We start from the raw sequence: 16,876 nt of genomic DNA, 5'->3' as shown, positions 1-16,876 counted from the left end.
CAGAGACCTTTCTGGACGCCACTTTCTACCCCTTGCCCACACACCCCAAGCCCAGGCCTCCTACCCAAGTCCATGTCAACAGCCCTTGGCCGTTGGGAGTAGGGCACGTTCTTATAGACGGCATCGAGGATCTTCTCCTTGACCTGCGTGATGGTGTCGCAGTTTAATACCTTCACTGGGATCTCGGGACTGTTCTCGTTGTCGGGGTTGACACAGTTCAGGATCTACAAGTGACAACGGAAGGGGAGCAGGAGAGGAGTTCAAGGGGCAGCTTAAGGGAGAGAGAGGAAGCCCTTGGACTACGCTCTTTCCAAGACTTACCCTCCCTACAAGAGAAATGGACATGCCTCAGTTTCTCCCACCTTCTTGCCATCTGCCAAATGATACTCTCAGCCAGGCCTACCCTTCCCTTCTCTAAGAATTGGGACTCCACTTTCTAGCTCCTGGGTGGCTTAGGGGAGACTGTAATCCTGGAATGTGGTGCCCTGGGGGCGGTTCAGAGATGGTTCCAGGTGTATCCAGGGCTGACCACTCACCTCCCAAAGCCTCTATATTAGGAATCAGCAATTTCATTTTCTTCCCCATAATGCTAATTTCCCCATACCTAATGGATGGGTCTCCCCCCATCCCCACCAAATTATCTAGGGTAAATAGAGACAGAAAGACCTCTCTGGGCCCACCGACTGAGACAGGGAAGGGGAACACAGGCATGTCTGCCACACTCTTGCCCCATAGACTTGCCCCCAGGCCATATCCTAGTGTCTTTATTGACCACTCAGACTGCTTTGTGCTCTGAGGGCAGAGTATGGATCAGAGACAGGAGGTGTGCTGTGTCCCCTACGTTTCCAGCCTCCTCACCAGGGTTTTGTACTCGATCTGCTGCCGGATGAGCTTGTCCTCACTCAGGGAGTAGCGGGCCTCACCCGTGATGGCGTCAATGGGGCCCTTCTCCATCTGCTGCTTGATGGCGCAGTAGAGCATGAAGAGCGGCTCCCCCGCACACTCCTGTGGGCACAGATAGGGTGTGGGGCATGGATGGGGGCACCCGTCCCCTTCTCTCTACCCCAGCCAGGCAGGTTCCTATTCCTGAGGGGTCCCCGCACAGCCCCGGTGGCCAGGCTTGGCGCCGTGGCCTTCCCATCTTGCTCTCAGCTCCAGGCCCCGGCTCGCGCCCGCTCTCACCTTCAGGAACTTATGCAGGAGGAAGGCAAACCAATTGGTCAGCATCTTCTCAGCCACAGACTCTGTCCTGGGGAGGGAGAAGGGATGAGGGGTAGTCCTTTGTGGAGGGGTCTCGAGAGGGGGTCGTCGGGCCTGTATGCACCATGGCCCAAGAGAGCAATTGGGCATCAAAGCACACGGAGCTGGGAGTGAGGATGCCAGGGCTAGAAGTGTGACCTTGGGCCACAGCCTTCTTTCCAGGCCACAATTCCCTGTGGAAATGGAGTGGTACTACGCGTCTGCATATGAAGGCCCCAAGTACCCCGTTCCACGGGGCAACCGATGACCAGTTCTCCTTACTTCCTGCTGGCCTCGGCATCCCTAGGAGTTTCTCTGTCCCTCTGGGGTTCCCTGCGTGCCTGAATACTCCATTTTCATACCCGAAGGCCCCCAGCACCTGTCCCTCCAGCCACTCAGAATTGGACTGCCTGTATTCCAATCCTGACTCTGCCGTGTGCTGGCTGCGTGACCTTGGGCAAGTCATTTCTCAGTCTCTGGGTTCACTTTCCCCATCTCTGAATGGGGACAATGATGCTATCTATCGCACAGGGCTGTTATCAGGGTTGAATGAGTTCACATATGTAAAGCGCTAAGAATAGCACGCAGCACCAGGTGACCATTCTTCCATAAGTATTAGCGGTCATTACTGCTCTCATGTGGGGTCTGCGGATCCCAGCCACTAAGGTGGAGAGTGATGTGCATGAGCGTTTAGCACACACAGGGGATCTGCTTCTGCAAACATCACGCCTCCCCATCCCCTATCCTGGGCTGCAGATCTGGGGCCTGGGGGAGGGAACAAAGCCGCTGTGACAGACTCTCCCTGATGGGGATGCCGAGGGGTATTTTAACACCTCACACGTGGTGCAAATTATACCCTCTGGTTGTAGTAAATCCCAGGCATTTTCCTGGGCTGCTCCTGCAATCTGGTCTTGGGAGAGAGGCAGAAGAAATTGTAGCTTTGCCCCTTGGCCCCTCCCAGCACCCTCTCCCTCGCATTGTGCCAGAGATTAGCTCTAATTTAAATACAACAGTCCTTAATGAGAGTTTCTAATGCTCAGATTGGCAGGATGGCGGCTCAGAACTCATAAAACAAAGCCATTCTTCCTCCCTCCTCACCCCCCCCTGGGGTCTGGAAGCCTGAGACCTTGCTAGGAGCCGGCTAAAGAGGAGGGTAGAGAAATGGAGGTGGTGCATTCCAACCTCTGCTGCCAGAGGGGCTCAGGAGCTCTGCTCTGCTCCCTGGGGCCTCTAGGGAGGGTGGGCTAGAGGGATGGATGCCAAGGTCTCCAGCCCTCTCTCCTGCCAGTAAAAGTGGCAACTGGAGCGGGAGCATGCGGTGGCTGCTGGTGATTCAGATCCGAGGAACTGGGCACAGAAGGCTGCAGCAAGTCTCCAGTCCGCCACTGTCCAACAGAACCTTTTGTGAGGATGGACATGTTCCGGAAGTGCGCTGTCCAATATGGAGCCCGGTATGCGGCGACTGAGTACTTGGCATGTGGCTAGCAAGCCGAGGAACTGAATTTTACATTTCAGTTCATTTTAACTCATAGCCACATGTGGCCACCACATTGGACAGCGCAGCTCTAGAGGCACATGGAGGGAGAGACCGGGAGACGGTGGTATTGGCGCCATTTTGTCAGTGAGGAAGATAAACAGCAGAGAGGATGACACCACTAGCAGGTGGCAGAGCCGAGGTTCAAGGCCAGCTCTGAGCCGAGGTATGTGCTCCTCCTTCACTCTTAGTTGTAGACACAGCCTCCCGGGGCCATGGGGAGATGAGGCTCTGCTGCGAGAGTCGCGGACACAGGCCACTGGGCGTGGGGATCACGTCTGCGATGGGGAGCCCCTCGTGCTGCTCTAGCAGGGCCCCGTGTACCCCCGGGGACCCCCGCCGCCCTCCCCGCCCTCTGCCGCGGGGCGGACCTGCGGAGGAGCAGCTTGGGGTGGTTCTTGTTCTCCAGATTCTTCTCGATGAGGTCAGAGAGCAGCTGCTTGAGGACGTCGGTGGCATACTCCAGGCGGCCCTGCAGGCCGGTCATGATGAGCGAGGCCACGTTGCCGCGGTCGCGCATGGAGAAGCTGCGCTGCAGCTCCAGGGTGCGGATGAACGTCAGCAGGAACACCTTGTTGTTGATGAGCTGCGCGAAGAGCTTCAGGGCCTTCTCCACGTGCTGCTGCCCGTTTCCTTGCACCTGCGGGGCGGGGGACGGGTCGGGCCACCCTCAGAGGCCGGGCTTCCGGTCCCCTAGCCTGGCCTCTCCCCCGCGGGTCTTGCTGGCCAGAGCAATAGGACTCCCTCTGGGATGCCTACAACCACCTGCCCCACCTCCCGCACTCGCGGTGGGGTAGGAAAGGCATGGCTGGGCTCTGAAGTCTATGATCTATTCTGGCCGCCTGCTGGCATGGGGAGTCGGCTCCAGGCAGAGCCCTCCAAGGGGACGCTGTCAGTCTGATGTTCCCAGAGATACAACAGGAGCTACTCCATCAGACTTGCTTGGTTTACTAGTCTCCCTTTAATCCTCTCTGCCCTGATTTATTATCTTTAGCGAAACAAACCAACAAATGAACACACAAACTTCACAGAATCGTATGTCTTTCCTTAAGCCACCTTAAATCCATTGGAGAATGTGGCAGGATCTTAGTTAATTAATTTAGTCATTAATTAAAAAATGACAATGAGCCTTCCCCTGGAATCATCCTAAAGAGCCTGGGTGCCCCCCCAACCCCCGCCTTGGCTGTGATCTGCCTGATGAGAAACATCCTTGTAGGGGTGCTGCTGTTATAAGCCGTTCCTCCTACTTACTCCTGACCTTTCTCTGAGCTTCTGGACCCCATCTGCATTTCCCAGGACACCCAGGCCCTGCGTTCCTGCCAGGTGGCTTGGGGGGAGAGGCAGGCATTACCTCCAGCTCCCGCAGCACGGGATGGTCCTCGATGCCAGGGAACAGGACTCGCATAGCATAGGTACGATAATCCAGGTAGGGGATTCCAGAGCGGTCCAGGTCGCTGGTCAGCTCATTGATGTCTGTCTGGAGCTCAGCAAAGGCTATGAAAATACAGGGAGACAGGGAGGCTCAGGAGGGTGACTGGGGCAGGGAAGGGGAAGGGCAGGAGAAGACATTTGTGAAGGCCTGGGGTATAGAGACAAAGAGGGTTGTAGGGTTACATCTCCAGAAGGGGCGAGGTGTCTCCAGGCCTCCTTTCTTAGGTGGCAGGCATGTGGTCGATGTCTGTATTGTATCTTCCTCTCTGCCGCTGCCTAATTTTGCCTTTTCTTTCTACATATTACAAATGTCATTAAAACAAAGAAAAGGGAAGAGCACCATGGCTTGTATCATGCATAGGGCTGCAGGTTCTGGAAACAACTAAGAGGCAGTGGCCAAGGGGATGAAGCAAAGGCCAAAACAGGCTGCTTTCCTCTCCTTTTCTTCTAGGCGAGAGAATAAATCAAGATGCAAAGACCTGGGGCAAGAATGAACATGAAAAGCACCGTGAGGCACAGCATCCTGCCCATTAGGACGGCTATTATAGAAAAATGGACAATAACGAGTGTTGACGAGAATGTGGAAAAATTGGAACCCTCGCTCAATTGCTGGTAGAAATGTAAATTGGTGCAGCTGCCCTGGAAACCAATTTAGTGGTTCCTTAAAAATAAATCCAGAGTTACCGTCTGACCCAGCTATTCCCCTCTGAGGTCTCTACCCAAGAGAGCCGAGTCTCTGCTCAGATGTTTGTGGCCTCCTGTTCACAGAGGTATTATTCATTATACTGCAAGGTAGAAACAACCCAAATGCCCACTTGCAGTTAAATGGATAAACAACATGTGGTATATATATTCAATGGATTATTACCCAGCCTTAAAAAGGAAAGAGATTCTGGGGCACCTGGGTGGCTCAGTCGGTTAAGCGTCCAGCTTCGGCTCAGTCATGATATCGTGGTTTGTGGGTTCAAGCCCTGCATAGGGCTCTGTGTTGACAGCTCAGAAGCCTGGATCTTGCTTCGGATTCTGTGTCTCCCTCTCTCTCTGCCCCTCCCCTGCTCATGCTCTGTCTCTGTCTCTCAAAAATGAATAAACTTTTTTAAAAAATTAAAGAAAAAAAAAAAAGGGAAGAGATTCCGACACTTGCTACCACATGGACGCCACAGCATGGATTATGCGTAGTGAAGTAAACCAGACACAAAAGAACAAATACTGTGTGATTCACATTTATATGAGGGTCCCAGAGAATTCAACTTCATAGAAACAAAGTAGAATGGTGGCTGACAGTAGGCATTAGGGAGGGGGCGGTGGTTATTGTTTAATGAATACAGAGTTTCAGCTGGGGAGGAAGAGAAAGTTCTGGATGGTGGCTGTGGTTCCGTAACAATGTGAATGTCCTTAATTCTACTGAGCTGGAAGGAAGAGCCCTGGGGTGTAGAGACAGTGAAATAGGAAATTTTAAATGGAAAATTTTTAAATGGGAAATTTTATATTATGAGACCTCACACACACACACACACACACACACACACAGGGAACTAAGAACACCAAAGCCAGCCTTGGGGCACCCCAGCCATCAAGTCTTCATCGGGGAGCACCCCTTCAGTGGTAGGCCTGTCTCCCTGATGCCCTTCTGCCCGCTCTTCCCCTGCCCCAGCTCCAGAGAAGCCATTCCCCACCTTGCCTCAGCCCAGCTCTTCCCTTTAACACAGCAGAGGGCTTGTTCCGGATCCTGACGTTCACAGTATAAGGAGAAATGTTTTGATTCCTAATTGAAATGTTTACCCAGAGAGCCTGCTGGGTCCTCAGCCTGAAGGGACACCGGGTACATGTGTCACCTCGAGGCTGTGGTTGTGTGGGAGATGGAAGGAATCAATGTCTACTCCCACGAGCGTCCACAGCCAAGGACACCGGGGAGTGGCAGGCTCCGGAGCGCTTGGCCAGTGACAGTGGTGGAAAACAAGCCCTGGGGGAGGGGAGGGGAGGCAGGTGCAAGTTCCCTTGCCGTTCCTGCTGCTGCTGCTGCCGCTGCGCCGCTCTCAGAGCAGCTCTGCAAGAAACAGAAGCTGGGCTCCCATCTGGGGGCCTAGAGCATCTGAGATAGCCGAGCCCGGGAGGCTCTGACCGTGGGGAGACTGAGGCCCTGAAAGGGAAAGCAAGGCTGCCAGACTGGGGGGATGCGTCAGGGCTCAGGAAGGACTGGAACAAGACGATCAGGCCTGGGGCCTCACCCTGGGCATTCCTAATGGGACTTCTCTGCTGCTAGAGGCAACATAAGCTTTTGGGAAAACAGGCTGAGGGTGGGCGGGACCGAAATGCAGATCAGAGTTGTTCACAGGGAGGAGACAAAGGACTGGGGAAGACAGATGGGGCCAGGAAGTGAGGGAGTGCCTCCACTTACCTTCCTTACACTCCAGGGCCACGCGGGACTCCAGGTTGTCCATCTGCATCTGGAGCCTCTTGAGAGTGAGGTCGTTTTCTCGAGACTTCCGCTTGTAGGCGATGAGGACGATGATGACGATGATGAGGAGGAGGCTGCCACCCGCCGCGATGCTGACAATGGCTGGCAGGGTCAGCAAGCTGTCTGAGATGACACTCACCGAGCCAGGAGAGAACACCATCCCGCCCACGTGAACCTGTGCATTGCACACACACAGACGCTGTAGAGCCCTGGCATGCCATCAATCCTTGGGTTTCAGAAAGGGCAATGAGAGACCACAGCCACACAGTACAGACTTGCACATGAAACAACTTCCTGCTGACTATCTGCCTTTCTTTTCTTGGGTTCGCAACTTCTACCCATTTCAATGTAGAACCTGACGAGGAGGAGCTATGAAGGAGGTAGACGGGAGAGGCTCACTTTACGACAGATCATGCGTGCATGGCGAGGAGGGGAGGAAGTCGTAAAAGGAGGAGGGTTCACTCACCATGACTTTGTGCTGCCCTGTGAGGTTGGGAGGCTCACAGAGGAGCTGCGTCTCGGACACGGTGACAGCGCAAGGGGTCTCCCCAATCAGCACTGTGTAGTTGAGTTTGGCACCCCCGGAGGCAGGCGGGCAGAGGTTTTTGCCCTGTGGAGAACAGAAATCTTAACAGAAACTATTGATGCATGGGCACACAGAAGTGACCTGCCTGTTAAAAAAAAAGAGATGAAAGAGGTGGGGGAAGGGCAGCCATGCAAAAACCAATAGATGACTCCAGGCAAGGTTTCCGGAGAAAACCTCAAACAGCCCCAATTTTGAAAGAAAGAGAGAGAATGTGGGAAGGAGAGAAAGAAAGGGAGGTCGAGATGAGGAAGAAGACAGAAAGGAGACACAACTCTAAACAAGGGAGCATTTGGAGGAGAGCACTTGCGATATAAGCAAAAGTAACAAAACAGGTAGACGAATTGTACCAGGGCACCGGGACCTCTTGAAATATGTGCACAGTTATGGCGGCCAAGGTCAATAAAAGGAAATGTTTACTTCCAAGGCACTGCAGAACTTTGGGGTCCCAAAGCTCACGCAAAAAAACAGAAACATTGTGAAGTGTTCTTTGAGAATCCCAAGTGCAAGATATATCGCTGGATGGGTCAATACATATAAACAAGCTCCCTTTTCAGGGAAATGGCAGCTCTGTGAGTCTGCGAGCACAGAGAGGCGAACAGGAAAGGCCAGGAGTGAGGGGGCTGTCACTGTCACTGAGCAGGGCAGGCCCTGCTCTCCAAACAGCTTACCTTCAGAATGATGGGGGAACCTGGCTTTTGATCCAACACTCCAGTAGGGCTGAGCAGTTCAAAGGTGGGGTTGGGGTAGTAGATGAACTTGGTGTCGTTGTAAATGAGCAAGGACTGGACGTTGTTAAAGACGAATCCAAACTCGTCTGGCCGTTCCACAGTGTCCAGGCCGGGCCGGTAGTCCGTGCTCAGAGAAGGTGCCAGGCAGGTTAGGGTGGTGGTGTTCACAACTTTACACACCTGGGAAGCCCAGAGTGCAGCATTTAAATGCAGATCGAGCGAGAGGTCGGAGTGGGGGGGGGTCACACTACCACCTCCCACCCACTTTGCTTTGGCCTGTCACTCCCTGATTACTTGGTTGTCATCATTAGAGGGTAAGCCCCTTGAGAAAAAGGACTATGAGATTTGGGGGGTGGGGCACGCATGTTGACGTCATTCATTCATTCACCAACGTCATTTGAGGGCCTGTTCTGTGTCTGGCACCGTTCAAGGAGCTGGGGCCATCTAGTGACACGGTCACAGTCCAGAGGGGGACAAACTACCAAACACGCATTATCACACAGCCCCGGGGGGATGACGGCAGCAGGGGCTCTGGCACTGCTAAGTGCATGAGCGCGTGTGTCGAACGCCCAGTGGGCAAGGGCCAGGCAGGGGAGGAGGATGTGTGTGTGTGAGTGAGCGCACATGGCCGCGGCCTGGGGATGACTCAGGGACGCTTTCCCTTGCACGGAGTGAGTGAAATGTAACCTGAAGAACGAGCAGGACTCACCTAGATAGGGAGGGGGTGGGGGCAACGAGTCCCAGGCAGAGAGAAGGGCAGCAAAGGCCTGGGGAAGGGGGAGTTTGAGGACAGAACAGGACAGCAGTGTAGACAGGGTGTGTATGTGTCGGGGAGCAGGAAGTAGCATGAGATGAGCACTCTGCCAGCACGTAGTAGGTGTTCAGTTAATGTTTATTGAACACACTGAGGTGTAAAAAGAATCCTTCAGCTCTTGAAGCGTTCTGCTCAGGATCTCTCTCCTTGGCAGCCAGGTGCCCCTTTGCTCTGCACAACGGAGTAGCCTGGGTACCGATACTGAAGTCATAATGTCCTTCCTTTCTGGGTAGACCTGGAGTCCGTACTAAAATGCTGGCTCAGCTGGCCCCTCCTTAGCATGAACTGTGCCATTCTTTTTTTATTTTTTATTTTTTTGGTGGTTTAGTTCCAGGGCTGCCCAGGCAGGGCCTGGACCGAAGAAACCACCACAGGAGCCCTGCATGGCATGTGGACAAAACCCGGGTTCCCACCCGCTCTCCTCCTGGCTTACGCTCAGCACGGCCCTGGTTTGGGCTCTGGGTGTCCCAGCAACAGCCAAGGGCATCTGGGAGAGCGCGGCCTGCTGCTCAAGTACACGCTGTCCTGGCAGGTCCACATGTGTTGTGAGTCTGGCCAACACACACACACACACACACACACACACACACACACACACAAGGGCCTCATGTTCCGAAAACAAGACGGTGTGTGAAACTGCAGAAAAGCTGACACTGGCGCAGAGGTTATGTCAGAGCCCTGAGTCCAAGTGTTAACCCCCGCTTTCCAGAGGGAGTTTAAGAGGGCTGCTCGCCCTGTTGGGGGGTTAGGGCTCACTCCTAGCCTTTCAGCTCAGACTCCAGCAGCCCATTATGAACTGATGTCCCCTTCGTGTGCCAGCTGGGGACACTGTGCCATGAGGGAAATGGGGGGTGCAGTCACATGGGCAGAGCTGAGCCAAGGCTCTGCGGGACAGACACCCAGCCACAGTCTCTCCGCCTCCACCCCCCACACCCCCCCATCTTCCTCTGTGCTCATTCCGGCTCCCTAGCCTGGACTCCTCTCTGAATAAGCAAATCACTCCCAAACAAGCAGGCTCTGTTTGCTAAGTGCCCGGTGCTGCATCGGCACTTTATTTGCCAAACATTCCTCGGGGTTTTGTGGCCTCTGCCTTGGCCCTTCTCACTTCTCACTGGGGATGCTTCAAAACAGAGAGGCAAGAGGTAGACCCAGAGGGCTGAGGATGCCCTGGGGCCCGAGCGGGACTTCTGTCCCCAGCACTCCTGACAGAGCTCCCGACAGAGAAGGCGCTGGGCAGAGCTCACCACCGTCCCGTCGTGGAGCCAGGCGCCTCCTCCAGGACTGCCAGCCTGCCCTCCGGGCAGGTCACTACTGGGACTGAGGACCCCCAGCTCTCAACAGGGAGCAACTATCACTTAACTCCTTGAAACACGGAGGGAGGCACGGTGGGTGGGCTGGGGGACTGTTGGGAAGAGTCCTGCCCAGGGGTGCAGGGGTGCCCTGGTGAGGGTGGAGGACGCTTAAGACCTCGGTCTTTGCAGATGGACGTCAGCTACAGGGAAGGCCTTTCCAGACCAGTCTTCTCTTCTAATGGCTTCCCCTGGGGACGAAGGCTGCAGGCTTTGGAGGTCAACCTCGCAAGTCACATACTTGCTCTGTACGACCTTCACCGTGTCTTGTACTTTCTGTATTTCTACCGCTGTGACATCGGGGGCCTTACCGACCTGGAGGAATTCCCCTCCCAAAATCAGCCAGTGCCCAGAGGCTGCAAACAACAGGCCTGCCTGCTAGTGCATGCCGTTCTAATGCAAGCCCGTCAATCGCGAGCCCACACCCCTGCCCACCTCCTTTCCACACTTGGAGTCACCATCCACCATCCCTACTCCCCACCAGGCCGGGTACCGGGCAGAGATAGCCCCTGTGTCCCAGAGCCCTCGGACCCGATTCTGACTGGGCAGCCCTAAGCCTGTTTACCTTGCCTTCGTGGTTCCTTCCTGCAGGGGGAAGGCTCTTGCCACAGTGCCCTTTTCTCCCCTTGCTTCGAGCCCACCCTGGTGCTTCCCCCGTGGTGTGGAAGCCCCCTTCCTTTCGGATCTGTGAGGATAACAAGCCATCTCTGCAACGGCAGTGGCCTCCTGTGCTGTTGGCCTTGCCACACCTAGGCAATAATGAAACCTTTATTTGAAAACATGTGCCTAATTTATTTAGGGGTCTGATCCTTCCAGGGTATGAGCCCACTGTTCCCATTGCCAGCCTTCATCTTCCTTCCTTCCATTTAGTCCTTGGGAGTTTGACAAGGTCGTCTGTGGGCTACTGGGAACAGTGGCTTCAGTCTGGAAGTGAAGTGGGGGCAGAGACCTGCGTATCAGACCCTCCACCTGGGATAGGGAGGCATGTGCTCTCTCGCAGCCCAAAGAGCTGTGACCGGGGTGGATACTGAAGGTGTGATACAGGTATCCCTGCATGGCTGCCATGATGGAATGTCATAACCAGATCACCAGCATCTCACGGGGGCTGGGAATGAAGAGCTCAGGCTTTTGGGATCTAGTTGCCTCTGCTCCCAGCTACCTTCATGGCTGGGGGCAAGCCATTACTCCCTACTGGCCTCAGTTTCCTCAGCTATAAAATGAGGGGGTTGGACCTGATGATCCCTGTAAACTTTCCAGAGCTAGCCTTCAAACGCTGGGTCATTTTGTGCCTTCTGTTTCCTCAGGAAGCCTCCAGCATACTGGGGGCCTGTCAGGGAGAAGAGGGTAGATAACAATGCCATCTTTCTTACCTTCTATCACAGCTACTCAATCCCCCGAGGTCAAAGCAGTAATGATAGCAATTCTATGAAAAATAGTGGCCATAATAGCATCTCCGGGACTATAATTATGAATACTGTAGTGTTTCAGGAAACATTGGCTAATAAGACTGAGACTGAGCTACTAGAACTAACTAAAAAATGTATAATGACACTTCAGACATTCTACTTTTATGATAGGGAATGTCTTTAAAAATCACAAAAATCCATAGAGAAAAAAAGATTTAGTGACGTGGCTCCACATGGAGGAATAAAGTAAAATGTTCAACTGATCATCTTCGTAGTCGGGATGGGACTAGGCACTCGCAGTGACTGCTGTTTACCCAGTGCCAACCTAGCGCCCGCCAAGAGCTTGGCGCTACAGATCTGCGAGGAGAGTCTTATCATTAGCGTTCACCCAAGCAGAGAATAGGGGATCACAGAGGTTAAATGACTGGATCGTGGCTGTACGACTAATGGATGGTAGCGCCCGTCTTTCAATTCAGAAGTGTCTGCATCTGGAGCCAGACTTTCTTCACCCTTTCCCACTGCTTCTTCCTGGACCTCAAAGTGAACATAGCATGAAACAGGAGGCCTTTTGCTCTGTCTCTTAAGCTTAGAAGCCATTACATTTCTATACTCATTGTATCGCCTTCTGACGAGAAATGGTTATGCTGTAATCGTAAGAGTCCTTGTAAGGTTCAGGGGTTTAGGGCCCTGATTCCAAGCTCAGGGTCTTGAACTACCTTTCTTCTCCCATAGATGGGTACTCCAATCCACCTGATTGCAAGAGGGAGCTAATGTGGACCTCATCACCTTGCAAACCCAGATACATAACTGGTTACAGGGAGGGCCAGGCAGACTGGTGGTACTTACGTTGACAGATTCCTTGCCATTAAACTTGACTCGGACCCTGGGCTCCTGAATGACATCCAGATTGAAGCCTGTGATGGTCAGGGGTGTGTGGCCACTGGGAACAAGCAGAGGCTGGGTTAGGCTCAAAGTCTTCTCAAACTGCTACCACCTCAACCCCTGGTCCCCTCACAAGGCACACGTGGCTGGAGGGGTCATGTCGGGTGGCGGCTGGGCATATCCTTCCCACCTCTGCCTCACCTGGCAATGCTCCACTCCGGCTCAATGCGCTGCACCCGGGGGTCATCTATGTACTCGAACTGCAGGTTGTTATCCACACGGGCTCGGTCGACACTCACAGAAACGGGGACTGGACCCAGTCCGTTGGATGACGGGGGTGAGACACACACGATCTCATTCATTGACCGCCTGACCAGGAGACAGCAGGAGGGTTGGAAAAAAAGGCATTGGCAATAAGGAGTGCTCTTTGGCTTCAGAGGGGATTTTCCTCAGTCTGAGGGTATGTATGGCCCATGAAATGCTGTGTTCTTTCATTCTCTACATGATGGAACATATCTCTTCTGGGTGTATATCAGTACCTCTTTTTACTGGAGATCAAACTCTGGTTGGACGAGGGATGGAACACATTGAAGAAGGGGATTAGACAATGTGAGGAACAGATTGGGGCTTCATGAGCTTTGGGTGATCTTTTCTTTTCTGGATTTTTCTAGAATAGGCTAGTGAGCCAGAGTTTAGAGTCTGGTCAGTCATTTGATGAGTATTCACTGAGCACCAACTATGCAGAGAAGTGAACACACAGTCCTTGCCCTTAGAGAGTTTGTCATCCAAGGAGGAGATAATTGGATAATACTGAGCAAGTTGGGTTCTCACCCATGGATTCTTTCAGGATTCTCTACATCCCCAGGGCTTCATGGGAATATCCGGCCAGTAGCAGGTGTCTGGGTTTTTATGCACAAGAGACGCCCTGAAGTGGAGTCTGTTTGCTTGCAGAGGCCTGAAGCCAGGCAGGTGTTTCTCAAGTCCCCATAGTGGTGACCTAATGAATGCTCAGTCCTGATTGTGGCTGGAGAGTTTCTGGGAATTTCCCCACCAGCAGCTCTCATGGCCCTCATTCTAATTATTTTCAGAAGTATCTCGCCCCTAGATACATTGACTAGGGGTCTACATTGCTATAAACTGGGTGGTGGGATGGATTTCTCACAGGGACTGGAGTGGTGTTTGGGCTCAGGATGTAGCCCATACACCATAGGAGTGAAGGGGTGGGCACCTGCGTGAACACGCCTCACATGTACGGCCTTCCTGTGCTCCTCTGAGCCCATCTCACCCATAGAACTCGCAGGTCTGGTTGCCCAGGTACACGGCCACGCTGCTGCCTGCCCCGAGGTAATGGCCCGTGATGGTCACCATGGTGCCTCCCGATTCTGGTCCTCGGATGGGGCTGAGTGACAGCACAGATGGGTTCTTTGGGGAAAAGCAGAGAGATGATCACATTCAGTTTTTGGCCCAAGGGACCGACCCATGCTGGACATAACGACCAGAGGAGGGGCTGTGTCCCTGCTCAGACTGTAGGTACTTGTTCTGCCCTTTCTAATCTCTTCTCCTGGAGCGGAGCCCCTTTCTAAGAAGAGGCTCTGGGCATGTCCAGGGAAGGCAGAAGGACCACGTTTTAGAATTAATTAACTCCCTGGGGAGTCTCATGCTCATAACACCAATGGGAAGGCAGAGGTAACACCGACTAATCTATTAATTAGTTTACAAATTGAGAGTGATTTGAAAATGCTTCTCTATTTAGAGCCTGTACTGATTTTTTTTTTTTTTTGGCACAAAATTGATAAGGTTGAATAAAGCATCCTTGTCTGGATGGGGCCACCAAGGGGCCAAAGTCCTCCATTAATGGTCCCTGCACATGTCCTATCCCTTCCTAAGCATGTGAGGGGCATGGCCAGGGGCCTCGTACAGAGAGCTGTCAGTCAGTGTTAGACACAGCTTTCCCTACCTTCATCAGGAGGATGGCCCATTGATGGCCAGGACTTCCTAGTAAACTCTCTAAGCTGTACAATAAAATCTGAAGCTTGAAAGAAATGTCATCTGGCCTACAGGGCATCAGGCAGCTGACCTAAATCAGAAAAGAACTACTCCTGTCTAGAGGGCCAGGGAGGGGAGTGCAAAGTGCTTTTAACTGAGTAACTACACTTGCATGAGTTCTGGTCTGCATTAGTCATTCACTGTCCACTGGCCCTGAAGCAAACTTCCAGGTCATTTTGGGCTTTTGTTTGCTCCAATATCAAGAGAGGAGGGCGGGCTAAATATCTCTAAAGCTCCTCCCAGCTGGGACATTCTACAGTATTCTCTCCATCCAGTCTTTCTGTGTGTGCGGCTCACATGAGACCCTGCCTGTCCTGAATCGAAGACGGGAGGCTGGCGGCAATTGGACAGTGGTACTCTCCAATCTGAGAAAAAGATGGCTACGATAAAAAGGCAGAGATGCCAAGATAAGAAGGCAGAGCCTGGAAAACCTAAAACACGCAGGAAAATGCTTTAGAGAGAATAAAATTTTGTGGTCTAATGATTTTTCAAAACTCTTAGCAAGGCTGGTTTGACCCCATCTGCTGGTGTTAACGCTTTTTAATGAAGAACTGAATGTGGCAATACAGGAAAGTGTGTCGGAAAAGGGACGCCAGGGCCCCAGAAGCAAGTTATTGATTCAGCGGGAAGACAGCCCCAGCAGACTCCAGGGCCCCAGAAGCACGCTATCGATCCAGGAGGAATACGGTGCCGGCCTTCGTGAAAGCCCTCGTGATTCTACGACCTGCCGCCTGAGCATGAAGAGATGTTGTCAGGTGTGAGAGTGTGCACAGGCGCCTGACCACACCATCACACGGAGCGACTCATCGTACACCCTGCTCGCATGGCCCTGCCACAGCCACACGTCCCCCAGGATTTGAAGCGACTTCTCTAAACTCCCACTTACAATATCCTTGTAAGAAAACAAAGCATGTGGATAAATATAGACCTTTTAAATTAGGTCCCTCAGGCGATCCGCCCTCGTTAGGCTGGAATGAGACAGAGATATCACACTGGCAGGACAAGGGGCGGCCCCTTTCTACCTTCCCGGTAGGAGCCACTTTCTAAGAAAGACCTGATTTTGCCTTATTTAGAACTCTGGTCTGTGAATCTCTGGCGTCGTCAGTCACACGTCCATCCTACCCCTCGCTTGAGGGTGGGTGTGGGAGAAGTCTAGAACGGGCTGGGAGCCCGCAGCCCAGTACTCACCACAAAGGTGTACTGTTGATGGGACTTGGTCATGAACTCTGGCTTACACTCGCCAATGCACAGGCGCACGGGCCCGGAGGTGGTTCCCACGAGGGCGTGGCCCATCTCACAGACGATCCTGAGGAGAGAGCAAATCTCCCCGTGAGAGGCCTGGCCAGAGCCCACATCCCTGCCTGTACTGCTCGTCATCCCTCCCCCGCCACCCCCTACTCCAGTCCCATCGAATGACTCATCACACACTTGCACGGGTGCTGTACCAGGACTTAGCTCGCTGAGTAATGTGCTGTCCCTTTCTGGGCTTCAGCCTCTCCTCAGTTCAGTGAGAAGCTGAATGAGATCACCTCTCAAGTCCGGTGTGCCTCCAAATGCTATGCGGCCTCATTCTCTGAATCAACATGTATTCCCAGTCCTCCCAGACTGCCTCGCACTGGGTAGCTACCCAGCATCTGTGGAATAAAACCCAATATCCAACAGAAAGACCCAGGGGCAGTAATTTAGTGTTCTTTCCTGTGCGACAAGCTCAAATTGCAACTCTCCCTAAAGGAGTGAGTGAGGGCCTGTTTGCCAAGGTGATTCAACTGTGGTTTGTTTCCTACAGTGAGTTTTAAAAAGGGAAGAGATAATCTGATGAGATAGCGAATGCCCAAAACAGGAGCTCCCCGCCAAAGGGAGGAGCGGAGACCTGTGGCAGCAGGAGAAGGGGTGGGTGGCGGATGAGTTCATTAGGACAGCAGTTGACACTGGACTCCACTTAATCAAAGTCTGAGTGTACTAAGCCGGTGGGCGAGGCAGTGAACCAGCCGTGGGGCTGGAAGCCACGTCTCACATTAAGAGGCTAGGTAGCTGCAGGGAAGAGGGGATGCGGCGTTTTCTCTCATGAAGTGCAGATCAATACCCCCGTGATGACCTCCCTGGTGCCTGAGATCAGTTACAACAAGCACATTTAGAGACCGGTTGCCTTGGCCACAGCAGCCTTCTAGAAAGGGCGGGCAGCTGGGGGGATGGGAGAGACGGAAGAAATCGGGTTCTCCGGGGGGTCTCTCCTGCTTGGAATGATAAGGCACAGGGTCGTACCAGGCTGGGCAAAAGAGGACCCAGGGACAGAAGAAAGAACTTTCGTTTCCTCCCAACACCATGTAAGAGTTCCAAGCAGTCTGGTGCCCTGGTCGGTTTGCTCAGTGGGGAGTCAGGAAAACAGACCCTGGAACATGCTGG

General features: G+C 53.2%; 1 protein-coding gene across 1 annotated transcript in view; it reads right to left on the bottom strand.

Annotated features, from left to right (window-relative positions):
• Nucleotides 1-16,876, bottom strand: part of PLXNA2 (plexin A2) — a 211,598-nt gene that overhangs the window by 12,839 nt on the left and 181,883 nt on the right. The window contains exons 14-25 of the mRNA XM_039230123.1: nt 15,662-15,779; nt 13,713-13,849; nt 12,629-12,796; nt 12,392-12,485; nt 7,917-8,156; nt 7,129-7,272; nt 6,603-6,837; nt 4,125-4,267; nt 3,145-3,413; nt 1,183-1,249; nt 859-1,005; nt 65-224 (exon numbers count right to left, since the gene is read on the bottom strand). Of these exons, the coding sequence (XP_039086054.1) occupies nt 65-224; nt 859-1,005; nt 1,183-1,249; nt 3,145-3,413; nt 4,125-4,267; nt 6,603-6,837; nt 7,129-7,272; nt 7,917-8,156; nt 12,392-12,485; nt 12,629-12,796; nt 13,713-13,849; nt 15,662-15,779 (1,922 nt within the window). The remainder of the gene's footprint in view (nt 1-64; nt 225-858; nt 1,006-1,182; nt 1,250-3,144; nt 3,414-4,124; nt 4,268-6,602; nt 6,838-7,128; nt 7,273-7,916; nt 8,157-12,391; nt 12,486-12,628; nt 12,797-13,712; nt 13,850-15,661; nt 15,780-16,876) is intronic.

The sequence above is a fragment of the Hyaena hyaena genome, unplaced genomic scaffold (assembly GCF_003009895.1).
Source record: "Hyaena hyaena isolate Hyena2069 unplaced genomic scaffold, ASM300989v1 scaffold_43, whole genome shotgun sequence".
NCBI lineage: Eukaryota > Metazoa > Chordata > Mammalia > Carnivora > Hyaenidae > Hyaena > Hyaena hyaena.
Note: the sequence above shows the minus strand (reverse complement) of the source record. Positions and strands in the feature narration are given on the sequence as shown.